The sequence below is a fragment of the Musa acuminata genome, chromosome BXJ1-3 (assembly GCF_036884655.1).
Source record: "Musa acuminata AAA Group cultivar baxijiao chromosome BXJ1-3, Cavendish_Baxijiao_AAA, whole genome shotgun sequence".
NCBI lineage: Eukaryota > Viridiplantae > Streptophyta > Magnoliopsida > Zingiberales > Musaceae > Musa > Musa acuminata.
This window is the reverse complement of record NC_088329.1, coordinates 38555647-38581984: the sequence shown is the minus strand read 5'-3', so window position 1 is coordinate 38581984 and position 26338 is coordinate 38555647. Positions and strand designations below refer to the sequence as shown.

General features: G+C 36.0%; 1 protein-coding gene, 1 non-coding gene and 1 pseudogene across 3 annotated transcripts; 1 reads left to right on the top strand and 2 right to left on the bottom strand.

The window, feature by feature from the left end:
• Nucleotides 1–1650: 1650 nt before the first annotated feature.
• LOC135639371 (U2 spliceosomal RNA) lies at nt 1651–1848 on the bottom strand. The gene has a single exon (XR_010496908.1). It is a non-coding gene; the product is annotated as a U2 spliceosomal RNA (small nuclear RNA).
• Nucleotides 1849–2925: 1077 nt separating this feature from the next.
• LOC135639423 (U2 spliceosomal RNA) lies at nt 2926–3040 on the bottom strand (annotated as a pseudogene).
• Nucleotides 3041–6255: 3215 nt separating this feature from the next.
• Nucleotides 6256–25215, top strand: LOC135628489 (calmodulin-binding transcription activator 3-like). 2 transcript variants are annotated; one of them, XM_065135175.1, is made up of 13 exons: nt 6256–6577; nt 7859–7978; nt 8159–8274; nt 9900–9988; nt 16405–16447; nt 18403–18580; nt 18697–18819; nt 18902–19230; nt 20460–20846; nt 21019–21695; nt 21797–22370; nt 23512–23835; nt 24821–25215. In XM_065135175.1, exons 1-13 carry the CDS (start codon nt 6538–6540, stop codon nt 24926–24928), a joined length of 3108 nt encoding a protein of 1035 aa, XP_064991247.1. In that variant the 5' UTR covers nt 6256–6537; the 3' UTR covers nt 24929–25215. The 2 variants fall into 2 exon arrangements, with proteins under 2 accessions (XP_064991247.1, XP_064991242.1); XM_065135170.1 differs by having other exon boundaries at nt 18694–18819.
• Nucleotides 25216–26338: the final 1123 nt, after the last annotated feature.

Genomic DNA, 26338 nt, shown 5'->3' with positions numbered 1-26338 from the left:
TGCATTCATATCGAGAAAACTAATTTTGATATAAACGAAGAGTTCTGAGACAGATCGTTTAGAGTTGGAATGTAAGCAGTTCAAATGGAGGAGAACAGAAGGAAGAAGATCACATCACCAAGCGTTCGATGCAGAGATGCCCGGAGGAAGCACAATATTGCTCGAGGAATAGCGGTGGTTACGCCACCCGTCGCCTTCGCTCTGTGTCTCAATGTCGGCGAAATACCACCTCGCGAAGGATGCCACAGCTGCATTGGACGCTCACCCGCACATCGTCCTCCCTTCTCTGGGCAGGACGCTTCCCCGGCCTCACCCTCCTTCCCCCGCGATCCTGCCACCGGACGAAATTACCACAATACCCTGCTTTGTTAGTACACGGTGGCTGGTCTATGGAGATCGAACGGCTGGAGATAATTTGGATGAGAGTGAGTGATTCTGATAATAATCTCTTTATTAAAAATGATTTTTTTTTAAAAAAAAAATCTTTAAGTTTCAGAATTTTTCAAATAACATCCCGATTTGAAATTTTTTTTACAGAATGCTCTTTTTTTATAAAAATAATCATATTGTCCTCATCAACCATCACCCTCTACTTAGCCTCTAATCGCATCGTTATCCCATCGATCACCCCTTTACATCGCATTCTTTCATTGAACCCATCCATAACGAAGGCACAGCACCTTGCTAGACTAGTAATGGAGAGGGGCTCTCATCGACGAGCAAGAGTGCAAGCAACACTATGCAACATCAATAAACCACGATAAGACATAAGTGTTATTGTACGACATTTCTACGATGATGATGATGAGGCCCCTCTTTTCATTGTTAACACAGGTGTAGAAGGAGAGTAGGAAGCTTGCCCTAATGACCAACGATGATGATGAAGGTCAATGGGAGAGGCGATCACGTGCAAGGCGAAGAGAGCCATCGAAAGGACTAAAGCATAACTAGGGCTAGGGCAACCGAAGCGTAACTAGGGTGGGGTAGAAATTTTTTAAAATGATATTGGTAGAATCATCTTCAAAGGTAAAAACTGTTTTAAACTTAGGATGCTCTATAAGAAATTTATAAAAATTAGATTTCTTTTAATGAAATTCACCCTTAGAAAAATAGAATATGTCAAGAAAAAAAATAAAAGGAGAATGGATCACAGCTGCCCATCGGAGATTGGAAGGCGGAGGGAATTTGGATGAGGAAACCCAAGAAACCAAGAATTCGGCTCTTCTCCCGAAGCCTAATTATTGGAATAATTTTCGGTAATAATTTTGACAGGGGAAAAAAGGGATTGAGAAAAGTAAGGAAGACGTCTTAGTTCTTCGATGCGGGAGAAATTGCTGCTTCATCCGAACCCGCATAAGTGGGGGAGGGGGTAGACTCCGATGACTCCGGTGGAATGGTGATCATGAACGTCAGTGGGGACAATAGCGAGGGAGGGATCAATGGGTGTTACGGAGGAGAGGATGGCGAGATCTTGGCTATCGGTTCGAGATGGGAGCGAGTTGATAGGGTATTTTCTGATATCCTCTGATCACCGATCAACAACTATGTCAGCCAGCATAGCCATTCGAGGAGAGAGACGACGTCGCACATCATGAAACCATCCGAGAAGCGGTATTGGGTGAGGAAGTGTGGCATTTGGATTAAGTTTTAGTCAGGTGCGCCAGGCCCGTACAGTAGTGCAACGCATGGGCGACGCGCGAGGGCCCCGGCAGCAAGCTCCCGTGATGGGCCCTCCCCCAACAAAAAATTAATTTAATATCATAGTGGATCGATGATCCACGTATCAGATATTAAACTGATAAGAACAGATACTACACTTGATCTTAGCCAAAAGGCCGAGAAAGGTATGATTTGGAATGAACCCATCGACCTCGTTTTATACTCTCCTCACTTGTACTTCGCTCCGCTCCCAGCGATGTGGGACTAAAGACATGAACTCTACCTACAAAGAGATATTGCCAAAGCTGGAGAATAAATTTGACGTCAATAAGCTGGTCGAATTGCATCGTCTGAATGGCATTGTAAAACCTATCTTGCGCAACAGGAATCGTCAGAAAAGACCGATATCTGCAAGCCAGCGCTCACCAAGCAGCAGGTCGGATGCAGAGACAAAGCCTCCACACTAACAACCATCTTCTTGGTGTAACATTTAGAAGAACACTAGTTTCCATGGAAGAGAGAGAGTTTCTGCTAACGTAAATGGTGCATGGTGATAAGGAGGTGATTACAGTGGAGGTAAACGACAGCTTTATGGAACTTAGAGCCTCAAAACTGTATGGCGATAAAGAGAAAGATATATTTTGCTATTTTGCCACACAGCCTTCGTCTTCCTTTTATTTTTCTCTCACTTTTTTATGCACTTTTAAACCCTTTTCAGCCTGTTGGAATAGGCTTTGGATAGAAGTTTGATCACTGAGTAAATAAGAATGACAGATGCTCCGTAGATAAGCAATGAAGAGTGCTCCATCAAAGAACTACTTTGAAAAGGTTAAACGAAATCACCTTAAATGGTTGACGAAGATGCCTCAGAGAAATCATGATAAGAAACCATCAGGACCAGAGCTTGTGTGTTCCAAGTTCCCTATACAGCAGTCTTGATCCTCCAGCGGAAGATTTAACATCAAGGTGCATGGGAAGAGAACTATGTTTGGTGTATATAGATCAACCTGTATCATACTGGAAATGCAGTTGCAGTTCCAAGAATTAAGTGTAACAAAAATTTCGACTACTCCCTGATTGTGTTTGTCACCGCCATCAGCCTGAAAAGGAATCAGGTGGGCATCAGATATTAAACTGATAAGAATAGATAGTAAACTCGATCTTAGTGAGGCCACGAAAATTATGTCATTTCTCACACCATTGGCTTAGCTCTCCTCTATATTTCCTGCATTATTCTGCTATTGACTAAAGATGAATTAATTTAATAATTTTTAAGAGAAATTAATTTAATATAATAATGGGTCGATGACCCACATATCAGATATTAAACTGAGAAGAATAGATACTACACTTAATCTTAGCTAAAAGGCCGATAAAGATTTGACTCACCTGGCTTTGCTCTCCCTTTGTACTGCTTTTTCCTCCACATTATTTTGCTGCTTTCAATGTGGACTAAAGATGCAGCATGTTTTAAAACATTAACTCATGAGCTTTTGCCTGCAGCCAGAAAATTATAACCAAATAAACAAAATTATTTGACAAGCTTATCATGCATCTGACTAATTTTCTAGGCCATGAAAATGGCATCAATGCAGGGATCCTTTTCATATGGCAACTTCTGATATCAACAAGCGCATTAGAACAACAATACAAAAAAAAAACTAGTTAAATAAGATATAAAATAATTCATCAAAAAAGAAAAGTAATAGACTAAATCCGAGCAGTTCTGACCTTCCGTCAACATGATCCATCTTATTTTCAGCATCACTACCTCATCCTGCGGGCACTTCCTCAGTCCATTGCGAAGTGTCAAAGAATGAATGCCAACCCTATGAAGCAAAGGAAGCCTGAGCAGACCTTAATATACCATATCTCTATATAGTATATTGTAAGATCAACATGAACAATAAGGCAAAGATGATTTGTGGATCGGTAAAGTTGGAGGTCCACTTAGTTAGAGGTCAAATTGTAATTTTTCAAATTAACTTTTGAAATCTGCACACTAATTTAGGTGTTTGTTCGTAGCAATATACCTAAAATCATCACATTTGAAATATTTTTAGTCATTTGGGGTAGAAGAATTAGGTGTTTGTCGATTCTTCATTATTTTCTTGCATCTTTGATATCACCTTACTTTGGATAATAGACTTGTAACTTCCTCCTTTTTGTATAAGCTTTTTTTTTTGAACCATATCAAAAACCCTTTTCAAACTTTTGTTCCTTTTCAATTTTTAATGTCAGTTTGCTCACATCATTTAAATACCAATATGAATGCAGTTGAACCATTTTAGTAATATCATATTTTAGACATCTTAAATATATTGCAATAGTTTGCTCTTTCGGTTTCACAAGATCTTTTATTTATTTATTTATTATTATCATTCATTCATAATAAATAATTATAAATATAATAATTTAAAAATATTGATATAAATATAAGATAATATGAAAAAAAAATTATTTTATCGTGTAGAATACCTTCATAATTTTCATTCTAAATTAATAAAATTCCCATATTAATAATTTCGAAAGGTATAGTGAAATTGATATTTATTATTAGTAAAAAAATTAATTAATTTAAACTGAATTATAAAATTTTTATTATAATTATAATGATTTTTTTAAAAATATATTAAATTATATAATATTCGTACATTCCAAATGAGATGAACCACGCCAAAATATACGCATTCATTGTCGAGAGCTCATCGAGAATGACAAGTCCTTACACCCATAAGCGAGAAGAGGAGTTTTTGTTGCATCCCTCAAAATTGGACTACTTCATTGATCGATGAGGTGGAAACTAATATCGCAAGAGAGTGAAATGAGTTATCACATATTGAAAAGATAATATTCCTAACTTTGATTGTTAAGGTGGATCAACGAATGGTTAGTCTGGTCCCCTCCGGATGGGTGTTAGAATCAATAATATATTATTGATGAGAGCGATGACTTTTTATATGCATATATTTTGATCGTGAGGGTCATGAAAGTGAGTCATTTTTTGTGTTTCTAGATGAGCTATACCAAGAACCATGGAACCACACTACAAGTCCACTAAAAAATATTATAATTAATAATTATTTATTTATTTATTTTAATAAAAAAATTAAAACTATTTTTAAAAGTTACATCTCTAAATTTAAGTTATTTTAAAAAATGGTCATCCTTTATTTTGAAATAATATTCTTAATTTTTATTCAAAATCACTCAAGAAATCTCAAAAAAAATATTTTATGAAACTTTAATACATATGATAAAGTTAATAATTAATATTTTATGAGAATTTAGATTAATTGTCACACTGTTTTGAATAGGACCACAACGTTCTTAGTTCATACCAAAAAATATATTATAACCTCATTTAAAAATATTGTGATCATTTAGATTGATAAAAAAATATTATATAACAATATTGTAAGCAGTTTAGTTTAACACTGAACCGATTTGATTGGTTCCATCTGACTGGGCCTTTGCGAGAAATTTGAAAATTAAAATTATCAATTATTAGTGAGGATATTTTTATCATTTAAAAAATGAAGGTTATTATCCAATAACTATATACGATTTCGAACTTTAGTACCAACCAATATCTATTCCAACCTCATTAAGTGACACATAATTCTCATTAAATGGAGGATAATTACATGCTGATCTAAAAAAATAAAAATCTGATCCTCGTAGGCTTTTTTGAATCTGAACTCAATTATTTAAGTACTTATATCTATATTTGGATGTACTTAAGTATCTACTTCTTTATCCAATTATTATCATTTTTGGCTATCAATGTATCTATTTAAAGTTTTTATGTATTTAGATTGTTAATTTAATATTCGTTATCGATATATATATATATATATATATATATATATATATATATATATATATATATATATATATATATATATATATATATATATATATATATATATATATATATATATACAATTTTCAGTTTCCTCATCCCAAACACGACTCACTTTAGCCGCCCGCCTCAGTCAACGCTGAAGGGCATTGATTCCATATTATCCTAAATATTTGTTTCCCTTTGGAATAAGACGTTATTTTATTGGGAGACATTGCAATTAAAACACGTTGACCGGGTCAAAATAATACGAAGCGTCAATACTTAACAAGATGCTGATGTATCAGTCGTATATTGGATTCGGCGAATATTCTTTTAATTTGTTTAATTATCGGAAGATGGAGATGCTTTGAGGAGAAGATTAGGGATCTTCGCAAGATAGATTCACCGACGGTGTCCACAAGCAGCTCCAAAGAAATCTCTCTCGTTTTAGTACGTCTTCAAGCTGGACTCCACTCGCCGCGACTTTGACGATTCACGTGACCGAAAACGACTCGTCGCGTAACGGCCGCCACAGAGTATTTGTTTCCGCATAGTTATTGGTATGCGATCGCATGATCCACCGTCCATGTTCCTCACTTGCGTATCGCATGCGGTGACGGTTTTACTTTCGAGACGCCGTAAACGGACGGCAAAGCCCCGTGGCGACGTGGCAGTAACATCGTCGGGCACCGAGGGGCCTTTCCGTCAAATGGGCGCCATCGACGCTCCCATTTGTTCCAACTCGGCGGCTTTTCTCGGTCTTCCTATCGGTCTCTCTTTCCCCCTATCTAATCTTTATCCCTTCCTCCTGCGAAGCAGAATGCCCGATCCTTCTCTTGTGGATCCCTCTAGATCCTGACAGTGTAATCGTCGATTCGTTCCCGTTCTTTGATCCTTGCGATTAACCGATCCAGCGGTACCTCTACTGCACTCATCGGCTCCAGCGCTTCTGATTCCGATGTTAGAAGCGCTATAGGAGCGCTAGGGTTTCCAGATCAAGCTTCGGATCTCTGAATTTTTGTGGGTAATCGATGGCGGAGACCAGGCTGTTTTCATTGACGCCTCAACTCGGTAATAATACGGTTCCTTATCATTTCCCTTTTTTTTTATTTACTCGGTTCATGATGTTGGTAAGCGTCTTTTTGACATATCTTACCCCGATGTTTGTTTTTCCTAGTGTTACATATCGAAAATCCTGTGTTTTTGCTTTGTACGTGTTCTCTGGTAATCTTTCAGGGTTCTAATTGTCTGTCCTGGCTCTTTCATGTGCGTAAGCTAATTGTGAAGCGGCTAATAATAGACCTTGGCCCACATGGTGGTAATAGTCGCTGTTTTTGTGGACAAATTCTGTGAGCCCGGTCATATAAACTGTGGATGATGGATGGGATGTGGGGAAACATTTACTTAAAATGTTAACGTTGGTTTAACATCGTTTTTATTTTCGTTATAAACGGGAAATTGGCTGACGTATAGCTGAAGTGGCAGCAGGAAGATCAGGAAACCTTGTATGATAGGGAGTAACAGCAGATTTGACAGAAATGTTGAGTATATAGGGCGGCATCTAAAGGAATGTTGTGATTTCACTTTAAACTGATAATCCAACAATTGTACAGGCATGTAATGATCATCTGGTTTTGTTAAAAGGACAGGCTTTATCTTGGTGAACGTCTGAGAGAGTCTGATTCAATTGGTTATGGTGCTTCAAGCTGCATTTCTCCATGGCCTGTAGTTCACTAAACAAGTTGATTACATTGCACATTTGATGGTCATCGATCGTCAATGATTGATAGTTTCTAGCCATTGTGGACGTGGATCATGCAGAGGAACCTCGTTTGCTTGAATTACATGTTTTTAATTTCTGATGCCAGGAAAAAGTTAAATAGAATAACTTTTGCAGCAATTCAGAGGGTATTTTTCTTATGTATAGTTATGGAAAGATCTTTTTTCTTTTTATTTTTTTGCGGAGGTACTTATCCGGGAGGATCTTCTCCCCAGGCAACGCAATGTAAATATATTGAGTCATGTAAATATATAACATAACTTTTTTACATAAGATGCTAAAAATATGTTCTATCTGTTTTTTTTATCACTTCTTTTCTACAGTCGAGCAACCTATTTGGCCTGTTTCATTTTTGTGTACAACTAACCATTCACCCCATGCATCTCAATAGTGCATTCTAAAGTTTAGAAATTACTTTGTTCTTTTAATCAGTACCAAGTTTCAAGCATAGGTTTAAGGTCATTAGCTGAATAAAACTTGGTGACTGCATAATTGTTTTAGCCACTTTTACATGGCTGATAACATCTTCATATATCTCTTCGATGATCTGGTGATTCCCTATTCATGTTCAGATATCGAACAGATCCTTCTGGAAGCACAACATCGCTGGTTACGCCCTGCTGAAATTTGTGAAATACTTCGGAACTATAGGAAATTTCATATTGCGCCAGAGCCACCAAATAAACCACCTAGTATGACCTTCTACCACAAATTCCATTCATGTTGATTTTGTTTATCTAGCTCAACCACATTCATCAATTATTGTGGAAGTATTTTCTTTCATCTAATCATTCAGTTGTATACAAATTCCTTGTGTACTTTTTCATGATAGTCGTTCTCAGATGTGCAACAAATTTTTATTCTTTTTCCAGGTGGCTCTCTTTTTCTATTTGATCGCAAAGTATTGAGATACTTTAGGAAGGATGGTCATAACTGGAGAAAGAAAAAAGATGGGAAGACTGTGAAAGAAGCTCATGAGAGACTAAAAGTAAGTGATATTAATTTGATGCCTTCGGCATGTTCTACCCAAAGAGTTGATAATTGTATATTTGTTGGTTAGGCCTTTCACTGTGCTGTTCTGTTCTGACATTCAGATGTATCTATTATGATGTGCGTGCTGTTATACAAACAGGCCACAGCAGTTATGTTGCCTTGATTATATTGCTTTCTTCTCTGAAAATGTTAACAATTAAACCACATAGAGGCATTGTGAGTCTTGTGTGAGCATTGTAAGATTCTTATATCTAAAGGAAAACTTGTAAGACATTTAAAAGGTTGTTCATGTTTTCTGGACTGGAGCATTAGGCAATTTATAAATATCTTGCAAAAAGGTTAGTGTAGTTGAGATGAGAGTGTCGCGATGCATTTGTTGGTAATGTAAAAGATAGAATAAGAAAAAATTTCATTTACAAACTGTTAGAAGCAGCCCTGATATAGGATGAATGAAGAAAAATCATTTGAAATAGAAGCTGAGATGAGACAATTATTATTAGTGGTGCAACAAGAGCTGGAGAGTGACATACAAATTTTTTTCTAGAACTAATAAAAAAGAGATTTCTTTGTTCTTGTTTTAACTACGAAAAAATCATGTAGCTGGTACCAAATAATTGTAACATTATGTTTTGTTGTTGTGCATAAATTACAAAAAATGAATATACAAAAATATGTAATTGACTTTGCAATCATTCTTAATAATTATAGAACCGAGTATCAGAGGAATCAAATTTGAAAAATTCTTTGAGAAAGAAATGTTCTTTAGTAATAAATTGTCTCCAATTTCTTGAGTATCTGTTATCAGACAAAAACTCCAGTACATTGGTATCTAAATGCTTACTTAATTAACATCTACTCAGGAGGGAGGACAAGGAGTATAGGCTCAGGCTTTTGTCATAGTTCTCTTGCATTTGGCAGAATGGCAAATTAATGTCCAGTCATTTTGGTTGGAGAAGAATTGCACTGTTGTATATCTTGTGGCTTATCTAAACTTCCAATTAAATCTTAATTTCATGTGTGTTACTTGTGCACAAACAATCACTTCATCTAGGAAAATTTATAATCATGACCTGCATTATATGCTTCCTGTGTATCTTTCTATTTATAGTTCTTTAATATATGTTTTTATGTTCTGTAGACGTACATTCTTGGGAAGGTATGAAATAGTGCAACCAGGATTGACATTTTTTTGACTTAGGATCAGAATAGATTGGATTGATTCAAAAATGAACAAAGGCAAGAACACATCTAGAATTACTGAAATGAGAAAACTACACTAAATAGTTTTGATGATCAGAATAAAAAAGATGTGTGACACATGATTTACTAAGGTCCAATACAACATCATTGTTACATGAACACCTCATCTGGGTATGAGAAATATTGTAATTATTTAATTATGATGTCATAAAGCCTGAACCTCAGCTGAGTTCTAGTGCCCATAATTTAATTTTGGTGCTTGAATGGTGCTCGACAGTGGTATTTGTGGCTAACTACTTCATGAGATGGTACACTTATCTGGTTTCAAATCTTTTTGTTCAGTAGAATGTGTCATATTTGTTATTTTAAGAATGAGATATTTTTTGGAATCCATATCTTCATAAATGGACTGATTTTCAGGCTGGAAGTGTTGAGGTGCTTCATTGCTATTATGCCCATGGTGAAGAGAACGTAAATTTCCAAAGACGGAGTTATTGGATGCTGGAAGAGTGAGTTGCAGAATATAATTTTTACTATGTTTTCCCTTTGGCAATGTATGTGTTAAATTTTTTTCTTGTATGGTGATTTAGTTTTTCTATGGATTCTTATTTGTGTGATATGTTATGAAGCATGCCCATATAAGATATTAAGCTTGTTAAAATATCTTGCTATTTAATCTTTCCTGTTAAGTTTAATTCATTGCAGCACTTCGTTCTGAACGCTAATCTTATCAAGGTGCTTTCAGTTGATTGATTTTTTAAATTTAATTTGGATGACTTGTTCTGATGTATTAATTGATCAGATCTCTAAGCAAAGATCTGAAATTATGTTCTTTGATGTATGAAATTGTATCTCTACAGCACATAGTGCGTTTATGAACACTGTGCAAACTACAATAAGTGTCTGAGAAGTTGATTTTTGAACTTGAGATTTATTCACCAAGAGGGCTTCAACCTGCTGATAGAGCAAGGATATGGCAAAAATCGATCAGCTTATGAGATTTATATTCCACTTGATTTACATGGAAACTACTGCCCAAAACATAAGTTATTAATTTCAAAGACAAATTTAAAATTTCTAGGTACATGCGTTTACTATGTCTAGAAATCTCTACTAATTGATCTTGTTAAATGCTTCTCTGGAAGAAAACGATAAATTATAGCACTTTAGTTCCACATCGAAAGTGAGAGAAGACTTGAATTTATTCATATTAATGAGTGAACTACTATTAACTTAGATTTAATCATTTTTGTTCTTGTATTTATAAATCTATCAAGTTAGTGGGTTGCTTATTCCATCAGGTCGAGTTATGACAAACATTATTATAGTTGGCACGGGGCACGCCATGTGTACTATATTCGAGTTTGATTTTAGGCTACGTTTGAGTGTTGATGAGGATGCCAAGTCTTAGGTTGAAAAGATTATAACACCTCAGTTTACTTCCACATCGTAAGTGGAGGAGACTTGATGACACACCCTGATTTGACCTAACTCGGATCTAAAGTCAAATTGTGGTGTGAAAGAGATGGTATTAGAGCAACGATTTTGAGGAGCTGAATGATTATGGGATCCATTACCTCTGCTAAGGTTCTAGATTTTTTTGTTGAGAAAAAGAAATAAAAATATGAGGTTAGAGTAATGCAATAGCAACATTTTTAGTGAAATTTGGAGGGCCAATTTTTTTGAAGGGAGGTGGAACTGCAGTACCCTAATTTTAATTAGGGGCAAATTGATAATTTGATATCATGAGTGAATTTAGGGTTAGGGTTAAACCCCATCCTTTTTTATTTATAGTTGTCATCCTCTTCTCTCATGGTAGAAAGCGCAACTATCGAGGAAGGAGGGGAGATGCCAAGACATCACTTGCAAAAAACAAAGTTAGGGATCTTATCTCTTTTTTTATTTTTATTCTTTTTTCATTGATTTTGATGATAAGATCTTGTTCCTTTTCTATTGACACTTCATATCATGCATAGTGATCTATTATGTTTTGATTATTTATATTAAGGTAAAGGATATTGAACAGATCATCTTCATATGATCCGTGATCATGAGGAGGAAGTCATATTTTGAAGTTGAATTTTTTTCAATTTATCTATAAATCAGTCATCTATAACTTTAGATTCGATACTAATGGGTCAACTTACAGTCCTTGTAGAACTTACTCAACTTATCATCTGCCACAATATCATGTGGCCTGTAGTTTATCATTTAGAGTTTGATCATAATAAGTTGCAATAAGTTTGGCTTGCACTCAATTGATCAATTGGGTTGAATGGATATAGAAAAAGAAAAAGGAGAATGTAGGGGAAAGTGAATACTGTGAAAAAAAAAAAGAGTAGGAGAAAAAGGAAAGTACAGGTTGTGATTAAAAAAAAGAGCAGTATGAGAAAGTTTGTGTATATGTATGCATCAATAATTTGTAGAAAAAGGTAGCAGTGCAAAAACTTTCTTTAATGCGGCTTTAATGCTTTGAAAAAAAATAACTTCTCATAACTTAAATCAATGAGAAAATTGATTGATTTAATCAAATTTTCTGTGAGTGGGTTGGATCTGAAGAGCTATGGGGCTTAACAAGACTAAATTCAATTAGATTCATCTGTGATCAAATGATTTATATACATTGATGTTGGTGCCTTGAGGGGCCATATAGCCATGTGGAATCCATTTACTTTTTCTTCCTCTGAAGTTTGAACTATGTGTCTTGGTTAATCTGCGTACATGACAAATTATTAATATCTCCTTAATGGAGTGTGTGAATTGAGACTATTGCTTGGACACCCATAGCTAACTTGTGTACCAGCATCGATGCATGTAGATCACTTGATTATAAATGAGTTTAATCTAATTTGATATTGGTTAAGCCTCTTGCTGTGCAGATCCAACTCACTTAAATAGAAATTGATTAAATTCATCAATTTTTTCGATTTAAGTTATGAGAAATTAGTTTTCTATATTTTAGCATTAAAGTTTACTGCCACCATTTTCCACGTATTATTGTTGTATATGTATAGAAATATACTTACGAGCTTTCTCTTACTACTATTCTTTTTATTGCAGCTTTGATTTTCGTTTTGTTTTTCCTTTTTCTCTTATCTCCTTTCCTTTTTATTAGTAGCCTTTACTTTACCCTAGCTTCTCTCTTTTCTCTATATCTCATCCTAACCCAATTGACTGGTTGAGTGTTGGTTTCGTGCAGATTTGTAACAACTTATTGTGATCAAACTCTAAATGATGAGTTACATGTCACATGCTATTATGACATACAAATGACAAATTGGGTTAGTTCTACAAAGTTTGCAAGTTGACCCATCTTTGTCAAATATGAAGTGATGGCTAATTGGTTTATAGGTTGGTTGATGCTTGTGATTGGGATTGTATCGGTTTGGTTAAAGGCCATAGGCAAGGCTATCTTCCAGAAAAATTATGTTAACTATATTTACAAATAGATTTTTCTTCTTTTTAGATCTAGACCAATCTGATAGATGATTTAAAAGGTAAAATTAACCAAGGTTCGTAATTTCGTACCGTATCGAAGTTTCGAACTCAGCTCAGTATGTTACGGTATAAGTATACTGAGCGGTATATTTCGGTGTATATATATATATATATATATATATATATATATATATAAACTACGTCGCCTTGATACTCCCCGCGCTCTACCCGCGTGAGGAGGATGTTTCCTTCTCCCTGCGCGAAAAAAAGACGATGTTGCTCGGTTTCTACCTGCGTGGGGAGAAGAAATCGTTTCCTTCTCCCTGTGCAAAAAAAAAAGGAGAAAGGTAATGTCGCTCGGTTTCCCCGAACAAAAAAAAAACGGAAAAAGAAATTGAGGGTTCCTTCTCCTCGCTCAAAAAAGCAAAAAAAAAAAAGCCTTGTTCCTTCTGCCTGCGTGGGGAGAAGAAACCGCTTCTCCCCGTCGCCGAGGCTTCTTCTCTCCCCGCGTGGATGAGGTGAAGTCGCCGAGGCCTCGTCGCCTCAAATGAGGAGGTGACATCATATGCGGCGTCCAGCGAGGGAGGGTGGTGACGGATCGGGATCGTCGAAGGAGAGCAGTGTCGGATCTTCAGGTTTTCTCTTTTCTTTGGCCTCTTCTTTCTACCCCCTCTGCTAATACCATTCGGTAGCGGGCGTTGATGGTTGATTTAGGGTGATAACAGCGTAGAAACAGCCCCAATCGACGCTACCGCCTATCGGTCTGCTGACATACCGGTATGTATCGCTCGGTACGGGCGGTATTATTCAAAATTAAAATCCTTGAAATTAACAGAAACATCCAACTTCAATATATAACTTCCTACTCAATCATGGGTTTCGGGTTTCAGGTTATATGAAGATGATTTGTTCAATATCCTTTTAACTTAGTATAAATAATCAAGACCTAGTAGATCATCATGGATGACATGAAGTGCCAATAGAAGAGGAACAAGATCTAGATCTTATTGTCTAAATCAATGGAAAAAGAATAGAAGAAAAGAAAGAAATAAGATCCCTAACTTTGTTTCTTGTAGGTGATGCCCTAGTATCTCTCCTCCTCCTTCCTCATTGGTGGTGCTCTCTATTAGAAGATGACGATTATATATAAAAGGGAGGGGGGTTTAACCCTAACCCTAGATTCATATATGAAATCAAATTACCAATTCACTCCTAATTAAAATTAGGATATTACACTTGAATTGGTTCATAGGAGTTTGATAGATGTACTATCATATCTTGGATCATGTGGCTATAGACCTGTCAAGCTAGTGAGTTGTGACATGAATTTTATTAAGTGGTTAATGGGAGGGCACAATCAGGGTTATCAAATTCCTACTCTTATTGGAGCACTTGAGTATGACTTATCAAATTCTTACTTTTATTAGACTATTAGAGTACTTATAACTATCCAACTAACTGATTGTACATTTATCTAAAAGTATTTACAGAGTCTTTATGTGGATATAAGTATAACCATATATTGCTTGTTCATTTAAGCATAAGTGTGTCTCAGTTCAGATCCCCCAACATTTTCAAAATGGTTTATGTAATTTGAAAGTTGTAATATGATGATGTAAGAGCCATTGAGTACTATAAGGAGCCAGAATGACTTTTCTTGTTTAAATCAATCTTGTTGTCTTTCCTTATTTCATGAGCCTTCCTCCACAAATTGCAGGTAATCTATTTGTTGTGTTCTCAACAAATTGCAGAAACACTATTTGCGGTGTTCTCTTTTGAATTAATGTACACTTTATGCTTTTTTTTCTTAACACAGTTCAAGTTTTGGTTCTGAAAGTGTTTGTCATATCTTGGTCAGACATACAATCTAGTCTAGGAAAATATGATCCCAAGCTATTGTCCGTGAAGAGGTTTCCAGTGCTAGCCGTGGTGCAATCACAATGCTGCCAGACAGATCATCTGTTACATGTTTATGTTTGATGACATGTTGGCCTTCTCTTTCTTAAAGTTTGGTGGAAAATCATCTTTCTTAAAGTTTGGTGGAAAATCAAATAAATATCCCCCTTGGATTATGTTGTTTTTAAAATCAAATCCAGATCATACTGTGATGATAAAATCCAAGTCTTGGAGTTATGATAAGAGGTCCAGATCAAACTGTCATGTCATCATGACAAAGCCTTTTCCCATCAATTTGAAAGCCATGGCTACTGAGATGTCTGATAGCATATGGCGACAGGTGGTTGCCCAGTTCAATCTCATGAAAGATACTTGAAAGATATATTACATTTGAACAAATATCACACCAATGATTTTGATCAATCTCATGAAAGGTGGTTTCAAGTCCAAAAATACTTGAAAGATATATTACAGATTAATAAAACAATTAGATGTAGAAAAATAGAATAAACAAGGTTCATTTCTATCATAATTGAATTCAAACTTAAGCAATGTATAATTGTAGATGATGCTACATTCATCTATTCATACACCAATGATCATGGTTGAACATGTGTACATATGGTGACTTTAAATAAGAATAGCCTAGGCAATTGGGGTTTGTTCGAGTTGCTAGCCTTTGACTGCAATTTTAGTATAAATGGGATCTTAAAAAACATTGAGTGGCTGTTAACCTGACATTTTAGTTTTCTAAAGTTGGTGCTCATATCATAAACCAAATTTAAGCAGAATAAATTTTCTTAGAACTTTGAGGCTAGTTGGTGCTAATTAAGCTACTATTACCCACAATTTTTTGTGATGGAAAAATCTTATTGTTTGTTCATGTCAGCAATTGACCCAAATAGTGTGTGTAGGTTTTGCCATGATTCTAGTTTTGCTCATTGGTTTGGTCCACTTCCATTCCTAAGAGTTGTAAAAAATATTGTGATTCCTTCACTACTTTCACCTAGAATAGAAAATGCAACCAGACTTTGAGCTTGTTCTTTATGTTGAGAAGGTTCCAGAATATGATTGACTAGATCTTTTTCATATTCTAATACTGACCAGATGTTAATTATTGTGGAGACTCTTTGTTTACTTTTACTGCATAGCTTGAGCAAGAATAATTTCTAGTTCCTTTTCGAATTAGTTCAAGGAAATATGAGATGCTGATATTTACATTCATATCTACTGCTTGATAGAGAGGCCTTTCTTCATTATCATTTGTTCTGGAAGAGCTGAGTTCTGCCATTGAAGAACATGGGTCCAGGGAAAGTTCATCACAACATGAAAGAGTACCACAATCATAATTAAACAAAGTTATAAGTTCATATTTTTCTTGGAAAAAAATATTTTTTTATCAATCTCAAACAATTCATCTACTCTATACAAGTTTCCGCTGTTGATGAGTCTCTACTTTGTGTTCCTTGTATGCTTATGGATGCTTTCAGTAACATATATGAACTTTATGTCCTTGTTTTTTCAGACATGCTGGTTTTCTTAATCTGAAATTTGACATTGATTCTTTGACACAACATTTTGATTCATGCAGGGACTTCATGCACATTGTTCTTGTTCACTATCTTGAAGTCAAGGTTGTAACTCACTTTTTTCCTTTGGTTTGTTTTGCTTGGATTTCTTTTTAGCATAGTAATTAAAAAGGAGTTCCTCAATGTTCAGCAAATTAAGTAATGCCTGTAACCCATTCTTATGTTCAGATTCTTGTGCTCTCTTCTGTCTCAATCAGTTAGTTTATTAAGTACAAGTTTTTTTACATGTTATATATTTATACACATATATTCATATGTCAGCATAGATACGATGATCTCTATGTTTGTTATCCATTATCTAAAGCTATTCTTCTAGCAAACCTCTGACATTAGCAACTTAGTTATTGCCATGAGGGAGTTATGATGCACTGTATCTTCGGCTATTGTTGCATGCATTTCAGTATATGTCCACCAAAACAACCATGGACTTATCCACTTATCCAAACAAAATCAATGTTGGTGCAATATCTGCTATTTTCTATGCTTTGGTTGTGCCATTCTTGCATTTATGTCAGATTTTTGCACGATTATTTTCTGGCTAAATCATTTTCTAAAGTTATGTTAAATTGAAAATATATGTTGTGTATTAATTATGATCACTTGGGAAAACAAATCTTAGTGACTCTTGAAATGACGTGGAAGACTGGAGACACAGTATTGTGTGCTTATTTTTCCTTTAAAGTTTAAACTAAGAAATCCTGTATCCTTCTTCAAATCATTGTTTCTGCATGCTTTTCTTGGTAGGTAGCTGTCAAAATAATCATGATTTTTTACTCCTAGATCATTTAGTAAGCATATCTTGAGTTTGACTGCATGCTTATAATTTTTTCTATTACTAAATGTTGTTTCAATAATTTCTGTAGTAAAAATTTTTGAACATATGTCCCTACAGGTTGGACAGATTGCATGTTTGTTACTTCCAAAATGTTTATTTGTACATACTCTTGTAAAGCCAATTTGTTTGCATCAGCATCAGTATTCTTGTGGGTATGGAATCTTCTGTTAATCTAAAGAATGTTCTTTAACAAATGATATAACACCCACTGTGCATCAGTATTCTGAAAATGTTCTTTATCAAACGGTATAATTACCTTGTGCATCAATATCTAAGAAAAATCTCAGTTGCCTTGCTACTGACACCAAGAACCTGTGAGGTTACACAAGTATGTTTGAAAGGACACCTGTGCTAAATCTAATTCTTATATGGGCATTCATGGTAAATACCAAGGGGCTTAGATGATTTCTTGTAGCATTGGCCTTAAATAACTGGAATTTACAAGTGCATGGGCTCTAGTGTCTATGATTTGGGTTTACTGGGGTATCTATGCAAATATACATTTTGGATGATTATTTATGTATTTTGGCAAATTTATATGGGCATATTATACTTTGCTCTTTTTTGATGTCCTTGAAATGTCTCTTTTTTCACTTTGAGGGTGTTGGTGAACCTAAAAGTAACCAGGTATATCACCTATTCTTATTATTGGGCTTCCTTGGCTGTATTACATGTTATACTGGTAATGTTTTGCTTTATCAATGCAAATAATTCATACCATTGTCCTTTCTAACGGAGTGAATTTTGATGATTCGAAACGAGTTTATAGATGATTTTGTCAAATTAAGATCGACTCTTAGTGTTAGGGTTAGGTTACTCCTTAGTAATTCTGCTTGCATGCAGTGGTAAGACTACATACACGGTGACCTTTTCCAGATACCTTATTGGTGGGAGTCTTCTGCACTAGGCCACCCTTTTTTTAGAATTTTTGTCAAATCTAGTCAGCATCACCATTTGTCTTCTAAAAAGTGTTTCATTCGACTACCATATTATTCTTCATTTACAATGATTACCTTTTTCATACATACATAAATCTTGAAGATCATACTGATAATGTCAATGACTAGGATATACAGAATACAAATCACTAGAGAGGTTTCTGTCCTGATAGTTGGACATGTGATAAAATTTTCATCTCATGTGCTTCTTTTGGAATTTACTCCAGGGTCATAAACCGAGTTTCAGCCGCAATAGAGAAGTTGAAGATGTTCCCCAGGATAACCAGGTGGATAGTCCTGTCTCTTCTAATTCCATCACAAATCATAGTCAGCTGCCTTCACAAGCAACAGATGTTGAAAGCCCTATTAGTCTACACACTTCAGAGTATGAAGATGCTGAATCAGGTATGACTCACACAAAATCATAAGCTGTTATGCATTACAAGTGTAAATCCACTGATTCGTATTTCAATCATGCACTTTTTCTTTCAGTGTATCTAAAGCGAAATTCGATGCAGCAGATAATTATCCAACAAGTTCCAGATACCACCCTTTCGTTAAGATGCAGCAGTATGATGATGGACAAATGACGGGTGTTCAATTTGTGGACTCTTATGTTCCAGATCCTTCCATAGATAGTCAATGTGAGTGAAACTCTTTCGTAGTTTCTTTTAGATGAATTAGTAGAATGCTACTGAGAAAAACAATTTGTTCAATATCTTTCAGGTGGTTTTCAGGAAATACATGATGCTGAACCTAAATCAGATTTTTATTCAGTTACTCAAGAGGACATAGGTAGGGTATTTAATGAAACAGGTCTAGGGTTGACATTTATTGGGTCTAAAACACAGTTAGATCTGGCATCATGGGAAGAAGTCCTAGAACATTGTGCAACATCACATCAGATGCCATCTTTCCAGTCATCAGCTGGTATTACAGAGGCTACGACAGAGGAAATTAGTAGTAAACAAACTTCTGTACATGCAGACCTATATGCAGAGAATCCTGGTACCAGGCAAGATGACTCCATTATATCAGACAAATTTGAGTGGCAGGTACTATTGCTATTTGTATTAACATACATTTCCAGATTGTTCTAATTGATTTTGAATACTATACAAAATTGCAATGTTTAAAATTTTGTTCTGTTACCACTTTCAGCATGTCAGATTGACAGTGTACTTGTATACTAGGCAGTATATCCACTTGTATCAACGGGTAAAAGAAAAAGACAACATCAAAACTGAGCCCTATGGGCTGATAGTGGTTCTTTTTCGGACTGGTAAATATTGGTTAATAATGTACAGGTCCCACTGGTATTTGAAATATTGCATGGTGGATCTTCGTACTGCATGGAAGATAGTATAATTTCTTTTCATATATTATAATTTAAATAATTACTTCTGTCCTGTCATTAACCTGAACCCAGAAATAGCCTTATTAAGAACTTGCAAGTGGTATTATTTATGACAGACTAGAATGAGCTGATGATCACTGATGGCTGGATAATGTGATATTAATGCACAAGCTTCCACATGGTTCTTGCTTCATGGATATTTATTGGCTTGAAAATTGTCTCTGCTTAGGCTTTGAGTTCATCTTTATTATAGGCTTTGGCCTTTATTAGTATGACTAAATCATTTGTAATATTTTATGTTCCAGCTTTCTAGTGCTGACACTGATTCAGCTATTATATCAACTATTAACATGGAAAATGAGATTTCCATTGATGGAAGTGATAAATACACTTCCCTGGTAAAACAACCAACATTGGACCTCTCCAGCTTAGAATGAGCTGATGATCACTGACGGCTGGATAATGTGATATTAATGCACAAGCTTCCACATGGTTCTTGCTTCATGGATATTTATTGGCTTGAAAATTGTCTCTGCTTAGGCTTTGAGTTCATCTTTATTATAGGCTTTGGCCTTTATTAGTATGACTAAACCATTTGTAATATTTTATGTTCCAGCTTTCTAGTGCTGACACTGATTCAGCTATTATATCAACTATTAACATGGAAAATGAGATTTCCATTGATGGAAGTGATAAATACACTTCCCTGGTAAAACAACCAACATTGGACCTCTCCAGCTTAGAATGAGCTGATGATCACTGACGGCTGGATAATGTGATATTAATGCACAAGCTTCCACATGGTTCTTGCTTCATGGATATTTATTGGCTTGAAAATTGTCTCTGCTTAGGCTTTGAGTTCATCTTTATTATAGGCTTTGGCCTTTATTAGTATGACTAAATCATTCGTAATATTTTATGTTCCAGCTTTCTAGTGCTGACACTGATTCAGCTATTATATCAACTATTAACATGGAAAACGAGACTTCCATTGATGGAAGTGATAAATACACTTCCCTGGTAAAACAACCAACATTGGACCTCTCCAGAGTACAAACTGAAGGCCTAAAGAAGTATGATAGCTTTTCAAGGTGGATGAGCAAAGAGCTTGGAGAGGTTGATGAGTCACATACAAAATCCAGTTCTGGAGCATACTGGAGTGCTGTTGGAAGTGATGGCATTGTTGAAGATTCTAGCATTTCAAATCATGAGCCTTTGGATGCATATATAATGAGCCTCTCACTTTCACAGGATCAGCTTTTCAGTATAATTGATTTCTCTCCAAACTGGGTCTATGCTGGCTTGGAGACTAAGGTATCTGGCACTCTGAAATGGATGTTTCTATCTAATGCTTTCCTCAATGATGAAGTTAGGACTTGAAACATCAACATATCCTTTATTATACCCTAAAAGTTGCAGTTATGGTTTGATATTGGCATACTATATGTTTTCATTTCCTGATCATTCTTTCTGATGTATATTACAGGTTTTAATTATTGGGACATTCTTGAAGACTCAAGATGTAGAAAATTGTAAATGGTCATGCATGTTTGGGGAAGTTGAAGTTCCAGCAGAGGTTGTAGGAGATGGTATTCTTAGTTGCCATGCTCCTCCACATAAATCTGGAAGGGTTCCTTTTTATGTGACCTGTTCCAACAGGTTGGCTTGTAGTGAGGTGAGGGAGTTTGAATTCCGTGTAAGTGATCCACACTATATAGAGAATATAGATTCCTGCAGTAATAACACGTATGAAATGCTTCTTCATATGCGTCTTGATAAGTTACTGTCTCTGGGGCCACTTGACTCCCAAAGTTTAGATTATAGGAAGAAAGCTCATTTGGGAGGTAAAATCAGTTTAATTAAAATGGAAGCTGCTGATGATACTCTGCCTAAAATAAGTCAAGAAAATGGGTATTCTGCTGACAATGCAGAGTTGCTTGAAATGTTATTACAAGAGAAGCTGCATATTTGGCTTCTACACAAATCTGCCAAAGATGATAAAGGTCCCAATATCTGGGATGAAGAGGGGCAGGGCGTGCTGCATCTAGCAGCTGCTCTTGGTTATGATTGGGCTATAGAACCAACAGTGACTGCAGGTGTCAATATTAACTTCAGAGATGCACATGGGTGGACTGCATTACACTGGGCAGCTTTTTGTGGCAGGTGAGTACCTCAGATGTTTTGTCATCAAGAATTTTGTTGATTAGTTATTGGTACCTGTCTATCGTAAGCCATATTTACTGTTGTTTTCTTTGTCATTTCAGGGAGCGGACAGTTGGTGCTCTCATTACAATGGGTGCAGCACCTGGTTTATTGACAGATCCAACCCCTGAGTTTCCTTCAGGAAGAACACCTGCAGATTTGGCATCTGCAAATGGTCACAAAGGCATTGCTGGTTTCCTGGCAGAATCATCTTTGACTAGCCATCTTTCTTCCCTCACTTTAGACCCAAAGGGCAGTGATATAGCAGACGTTGCCAGCTTGACAGGCATTGATGATGCAGAACAGAGAGCTCTTGCAGTTGCTGATGGAGATATGCAGGCTGGACTTTCGCTGAAGGATTCATTGAGTGCTGTTCGTAATGCTTCTCAAGCTGCAGCTCGCATTTACCAAGTCTTTAGGGTGCAATCATTTCATAGAAAGAAAATTGAGTCTGGAGGTGACAAGTCCGCTATGTCAGATGAGCGAGCGCTTTCACTTCTATCTATCAAGTCACAAAAAACAGGACATTCTGATATGCCTATGCATGCTGCTGCCATTCGTATACAAAACAAATTTAGAGGATGGAAAGGGAGGAAAGACTTCTTAATTATTATGCAACGGATAGTCAAGATCCAGGTTTGACATTAACTGATCGCTTTGCTTGTGCATCTGCATATTGAGTTTCACTATTTTGTAATTGATGTTCTTTGCTTTTCTATGATTTTGCAATTTCGTATCACTTTGTTTTGCTGTCATACACACATTTTATACAATTGGCATTCTTCTGCTAAAGCTACTAGGTTAATGTTCTGTACATGTATGCATGCCTGATATGTTTGATATACATAGTGTTTGCCTTGCCATAGGACATATATGCATGTACATATTCGTATTCCTTTGCACATTTAAGCTTATTTTTCAGGTTTCAACTTTTCATGAGGTCATATTACATCAGCCTGTTCAAACATTGGTGCATCAGCACTGTTCTAGTCAACAAAATATAGCCTTGTCTTGCATTACAGAAAAGCAATTCTTCTCACTGTACCTGTGTGGGTGCTCACTGCATTTTCATAAAAACCTTGATTTTGTGACAACTCAGCTTTCATTTTTTTGTTAACTTGTCTAGTTCTCCTGGTTATTTTTGTTCTCTATCTTCTATATAGCCATGAAAATTGCAGATATAAACAATGCTCCACGCATGTACTTAGTACGCATGCTCGATAGTATACATCAGTACTTTCAAAATGTTTCCTGATGGGCCTATTATTCATGTGTAGGATCTCAACTTTGTATGATTGCGTAGGTCCCAGACACAAAAACTGTCTTGGTAGCTCAAAAACAGCTTAGGGCTAGGTGCATGTTATGCATCAATATATGAACCTAAACTAGGTGATTGGAAGATGAGTCTTAGTGTCTGGGCAGTAGTTTGACTTGGTTTGTACTAATTTAAGGAGAGTTGTTTGATGAAGTTTTTCTTTAGTTCAAAACATCCTCTTAGGAAAATCTAAACTTGTTAGATAAACTTGCTTTTTTAAGTAACCAGTGTCCATTTTATAGTAATTATTCTGTTTAAATTGAATTTTGCTTTTCACTTGTTTAAAAATGTTGAAACTTTATTTGATGAGTTTAATAATTTAGAGGATACCTGATAATTTGGAAGTTGAGCACTCCGCCGTGCACTTTAGCTTCTCTAAAGTTTTGTTACATGTACCATGTTTTTATATATTAGATTTCTACGTAAACCTTTTCTTTTCTGAAGTTTGTATTTGATGACTAGGCTCATGTACGAGGTCATCAAGTCAGGAAGCGTTATAAAAAATTTGTGTGGTCAGTAGGAATTGTGGAAAAAGTTATACTGCGCTGGAGACGTAAAGGAAGTGGGTTACGTGGATTTCGGTCTGAAGGCGTTTTGGAGGGCACTTCCATGCAATGTCATCTTGCTAAGGAGGATGATTATGATTTCCTGCAAGAAGGCAGAAAACAGACAGAGGCTAGGATGCAGAAGGCACTTGCGAGGGTGAAGTCTATGGTTCAATATCCAGAAGCTAGAGAACAATACCGAAGGCTTCTAACTGTCGTTACAGAATTCCAGGAGTCTAAGGTATCTCTTTTATATGCTCTGGTCTGTTCAATTTTACAACATGCCAAGTAACACAAAGTTGCCAATCTAGTAGGTCTTAGGAGTTAGGAGTATGTAGGATTTTAAATTGAAAGTTCTCATCTTTTTGTATCTTAGGCTTATTATGGTTCTCTTATTCGTTGAAGTTTTTCTATCTTCTATTTATTTATGTTTTTATTTAGTAATAGATAGGGAAAATTTTTCCCGTAGTGGACTTCATGACTCTCTTTAACTTGTGTTATATGAATTAATGATGCAGATATATAATTGCCTTAAATCAATGTGGTATTATCTTCTCCACATTCCTTGCCTTTAAGAAACAGTCTTTCACCTCTTTGCTTCTTTGAAAGCAGTGACCATCAACTTGTGCTTTCTGAACGGTTAAACTTATATGATCCTGCATGCATTACTTGGTTAATGCATGTTGTTTTGGAGGTCACCCAACAGGAAAGTTATATTACTACTTTGTTGATAATTCCCAAAATTCTGCTAACATTTTGGGATGCCAATGCTTCTCATTGTTAACTGTGTTCCTATTGAAAAACTTGGATTTTGTGTGTAATGCCCAATTGTGGTTCAGTGCAATTACACTAGTCAAATAGGATTGGTTAGACTTAATATCTCTACAAATGCTGTAGGACTTAGTCTTTATCTGGGCATGTCCGAACGAGCAGACCTACTGGCTCAGATCTGTCATTCTTGGTTCAAGACTCGAGTGAGCTCTGGATTTAGTCATTAACCCCCTGCTTCTTTCAGGCTAAAACCAAGGCTTTGTTGGTTGAGCATTGCTATTCTAAAATGCAGCTAGCAGCTAAGCCTAATCGTCAAATGCATGTACAATAACTGTAGGTAGATATTTTTTATACAACACCGTGGTTATTTATCTGGCAGCAATTAGCTTTTGTTTGGTGCACTCCTGCCTTTGCAAGCTTGTGGACTGTAGTTAAAGTTATTTTCATTTTTACAGGCTTTGCAAGAAAGCATTATGGATGTATCAGAGGATGCTGCAGATGCTCATCTCATGGTTGAGCTGGAAGAATTATTGGAAGGAGACACAGTAATGCCAACTGTTTGAGAAGGGTCATCTGAATAAACTCATCTAAACATTTTCATATTAGCACACCTCGAGTCCATTAACTGCTACTGTAAATCATCCTTTACTAATCATGAGAAATTAGATACATTTTAAGTATTAGCATTTGTACTACATGTGTGTAACTGATTTATGATGAACTTGAGTGTAGTTTGTATCATGGACAGAGCTGAGAGTTGTATAGAAAGTGTCATTTGTACCATGGAGCAAACTAAGAGCTGCATACTGGATTATGATTTGCTTTGTCTGCATTATTGTTGGTTCTTTTACACTCTTGTTTATATTGATCTGGCATTTGTGAGTGAAGAAGAATTGTCCATGCTGGATTTAGTTGGATGATGCGGAATGTTTATTTTTATGTTTACTGCTGCATTTGATGATCTTCAACTGCCTCAGATATCCCATGCTGCTGGATACCAAAGTCTACTGATTGTAACATTGATCGCAACAACAATAAATCAAGAATTTCCAAAAGGTTGTGCTAAAATTTCTGATCACCGTCGCTTTAAATTGTACAAACATTCTTGGCAAACAAGTGCCCGGGTAGGAGGTGAGATTTAGACCAATAACAAGATGAAATCAGAGGGGTTGTGCGTATCATCTTCATGAGTTGTAGCACTCTTGTGATGACATGACGAGGAGGTATCTTATATTAACATCGAGTACCATGTATCAGATGAGGCCAGCCTGAATTGGTATACCTACTTATGCACCAAATATACTGGAGCTCCAACTTGAGAGCAAACACATAAAACTAGATTTCATATTTGCTCTTTATAACTGGATCATCCATTGTATATCCATTTGGTACTTTCTGTCATTGTATCTTCCATCACATGCATTCAAATTTTCTCCTTTTCGGTATCTTCCATCACATGTATTAGAATCTCTCAATACGAACATAATAATTTTTCCTGCTTTATATTAAAAAAAAATGCAACATTTCAAGGTTTGATATCAATCAGCTTGGTATGCTCATCATTACTTCATCAGGTGCATGCCCAGCATCAAAAGTTTTGGTTGCTAATCACTGATCAATAACAGGCTTGGCGTTGCCAATTGAAAAGAACAGTGGAAGGATCGAGTTTTCTTTGTATTGGCTAGCCTCAGCCATTGAAGGCTTCTTCACTGTTCTCTCGAGTATCAAAGTTTAAGTGAGCTGATGTTATCGGTATTCAGTTTCAGCAGCAACCATCATCTTGCACGTCTAGGCACAACAAGAATGGGAGGTGCTCTAGTCAAAGTACTTGAATGAGCTCGATAGGGTCTTTGGCACACTGCCATCATCTGATGTTGAACATTTAAAGAATTCCTAAATGGCTGAAGTTCTTGCTACTCTGACACAGGTGACGTTTAGGTCAAATGTGCTGATATAAGTTGGATCTAATTATG

What these genes read in the sequence shown, in the direction of transcription:
- LOC135628489 (XM_065135170.1), top strand. Translation starts at nt 6,538, where the DNA reads ATGGCGGAGACCAGGCTGTTTTCATTGACGCCTCAACTCG. An exon ending in AGTTATTGGATGCTGGAAGA is followed by an intron (nt 9,989 to 16,404) that starts GTGAGTTGCAGA and finishes TGATTCATGCAG; the next exon opens with GGACTTCATGCACATTGTTC. An exon ending in TCCTTCCATAGATAGTCAAT is followed by an intron (nt 18,820 to 18,901) that starts GTGAGTGAAACT and finishes AATATCTTTCAG; the next exon opens with GTGGTTTTCAGGAAATACAT.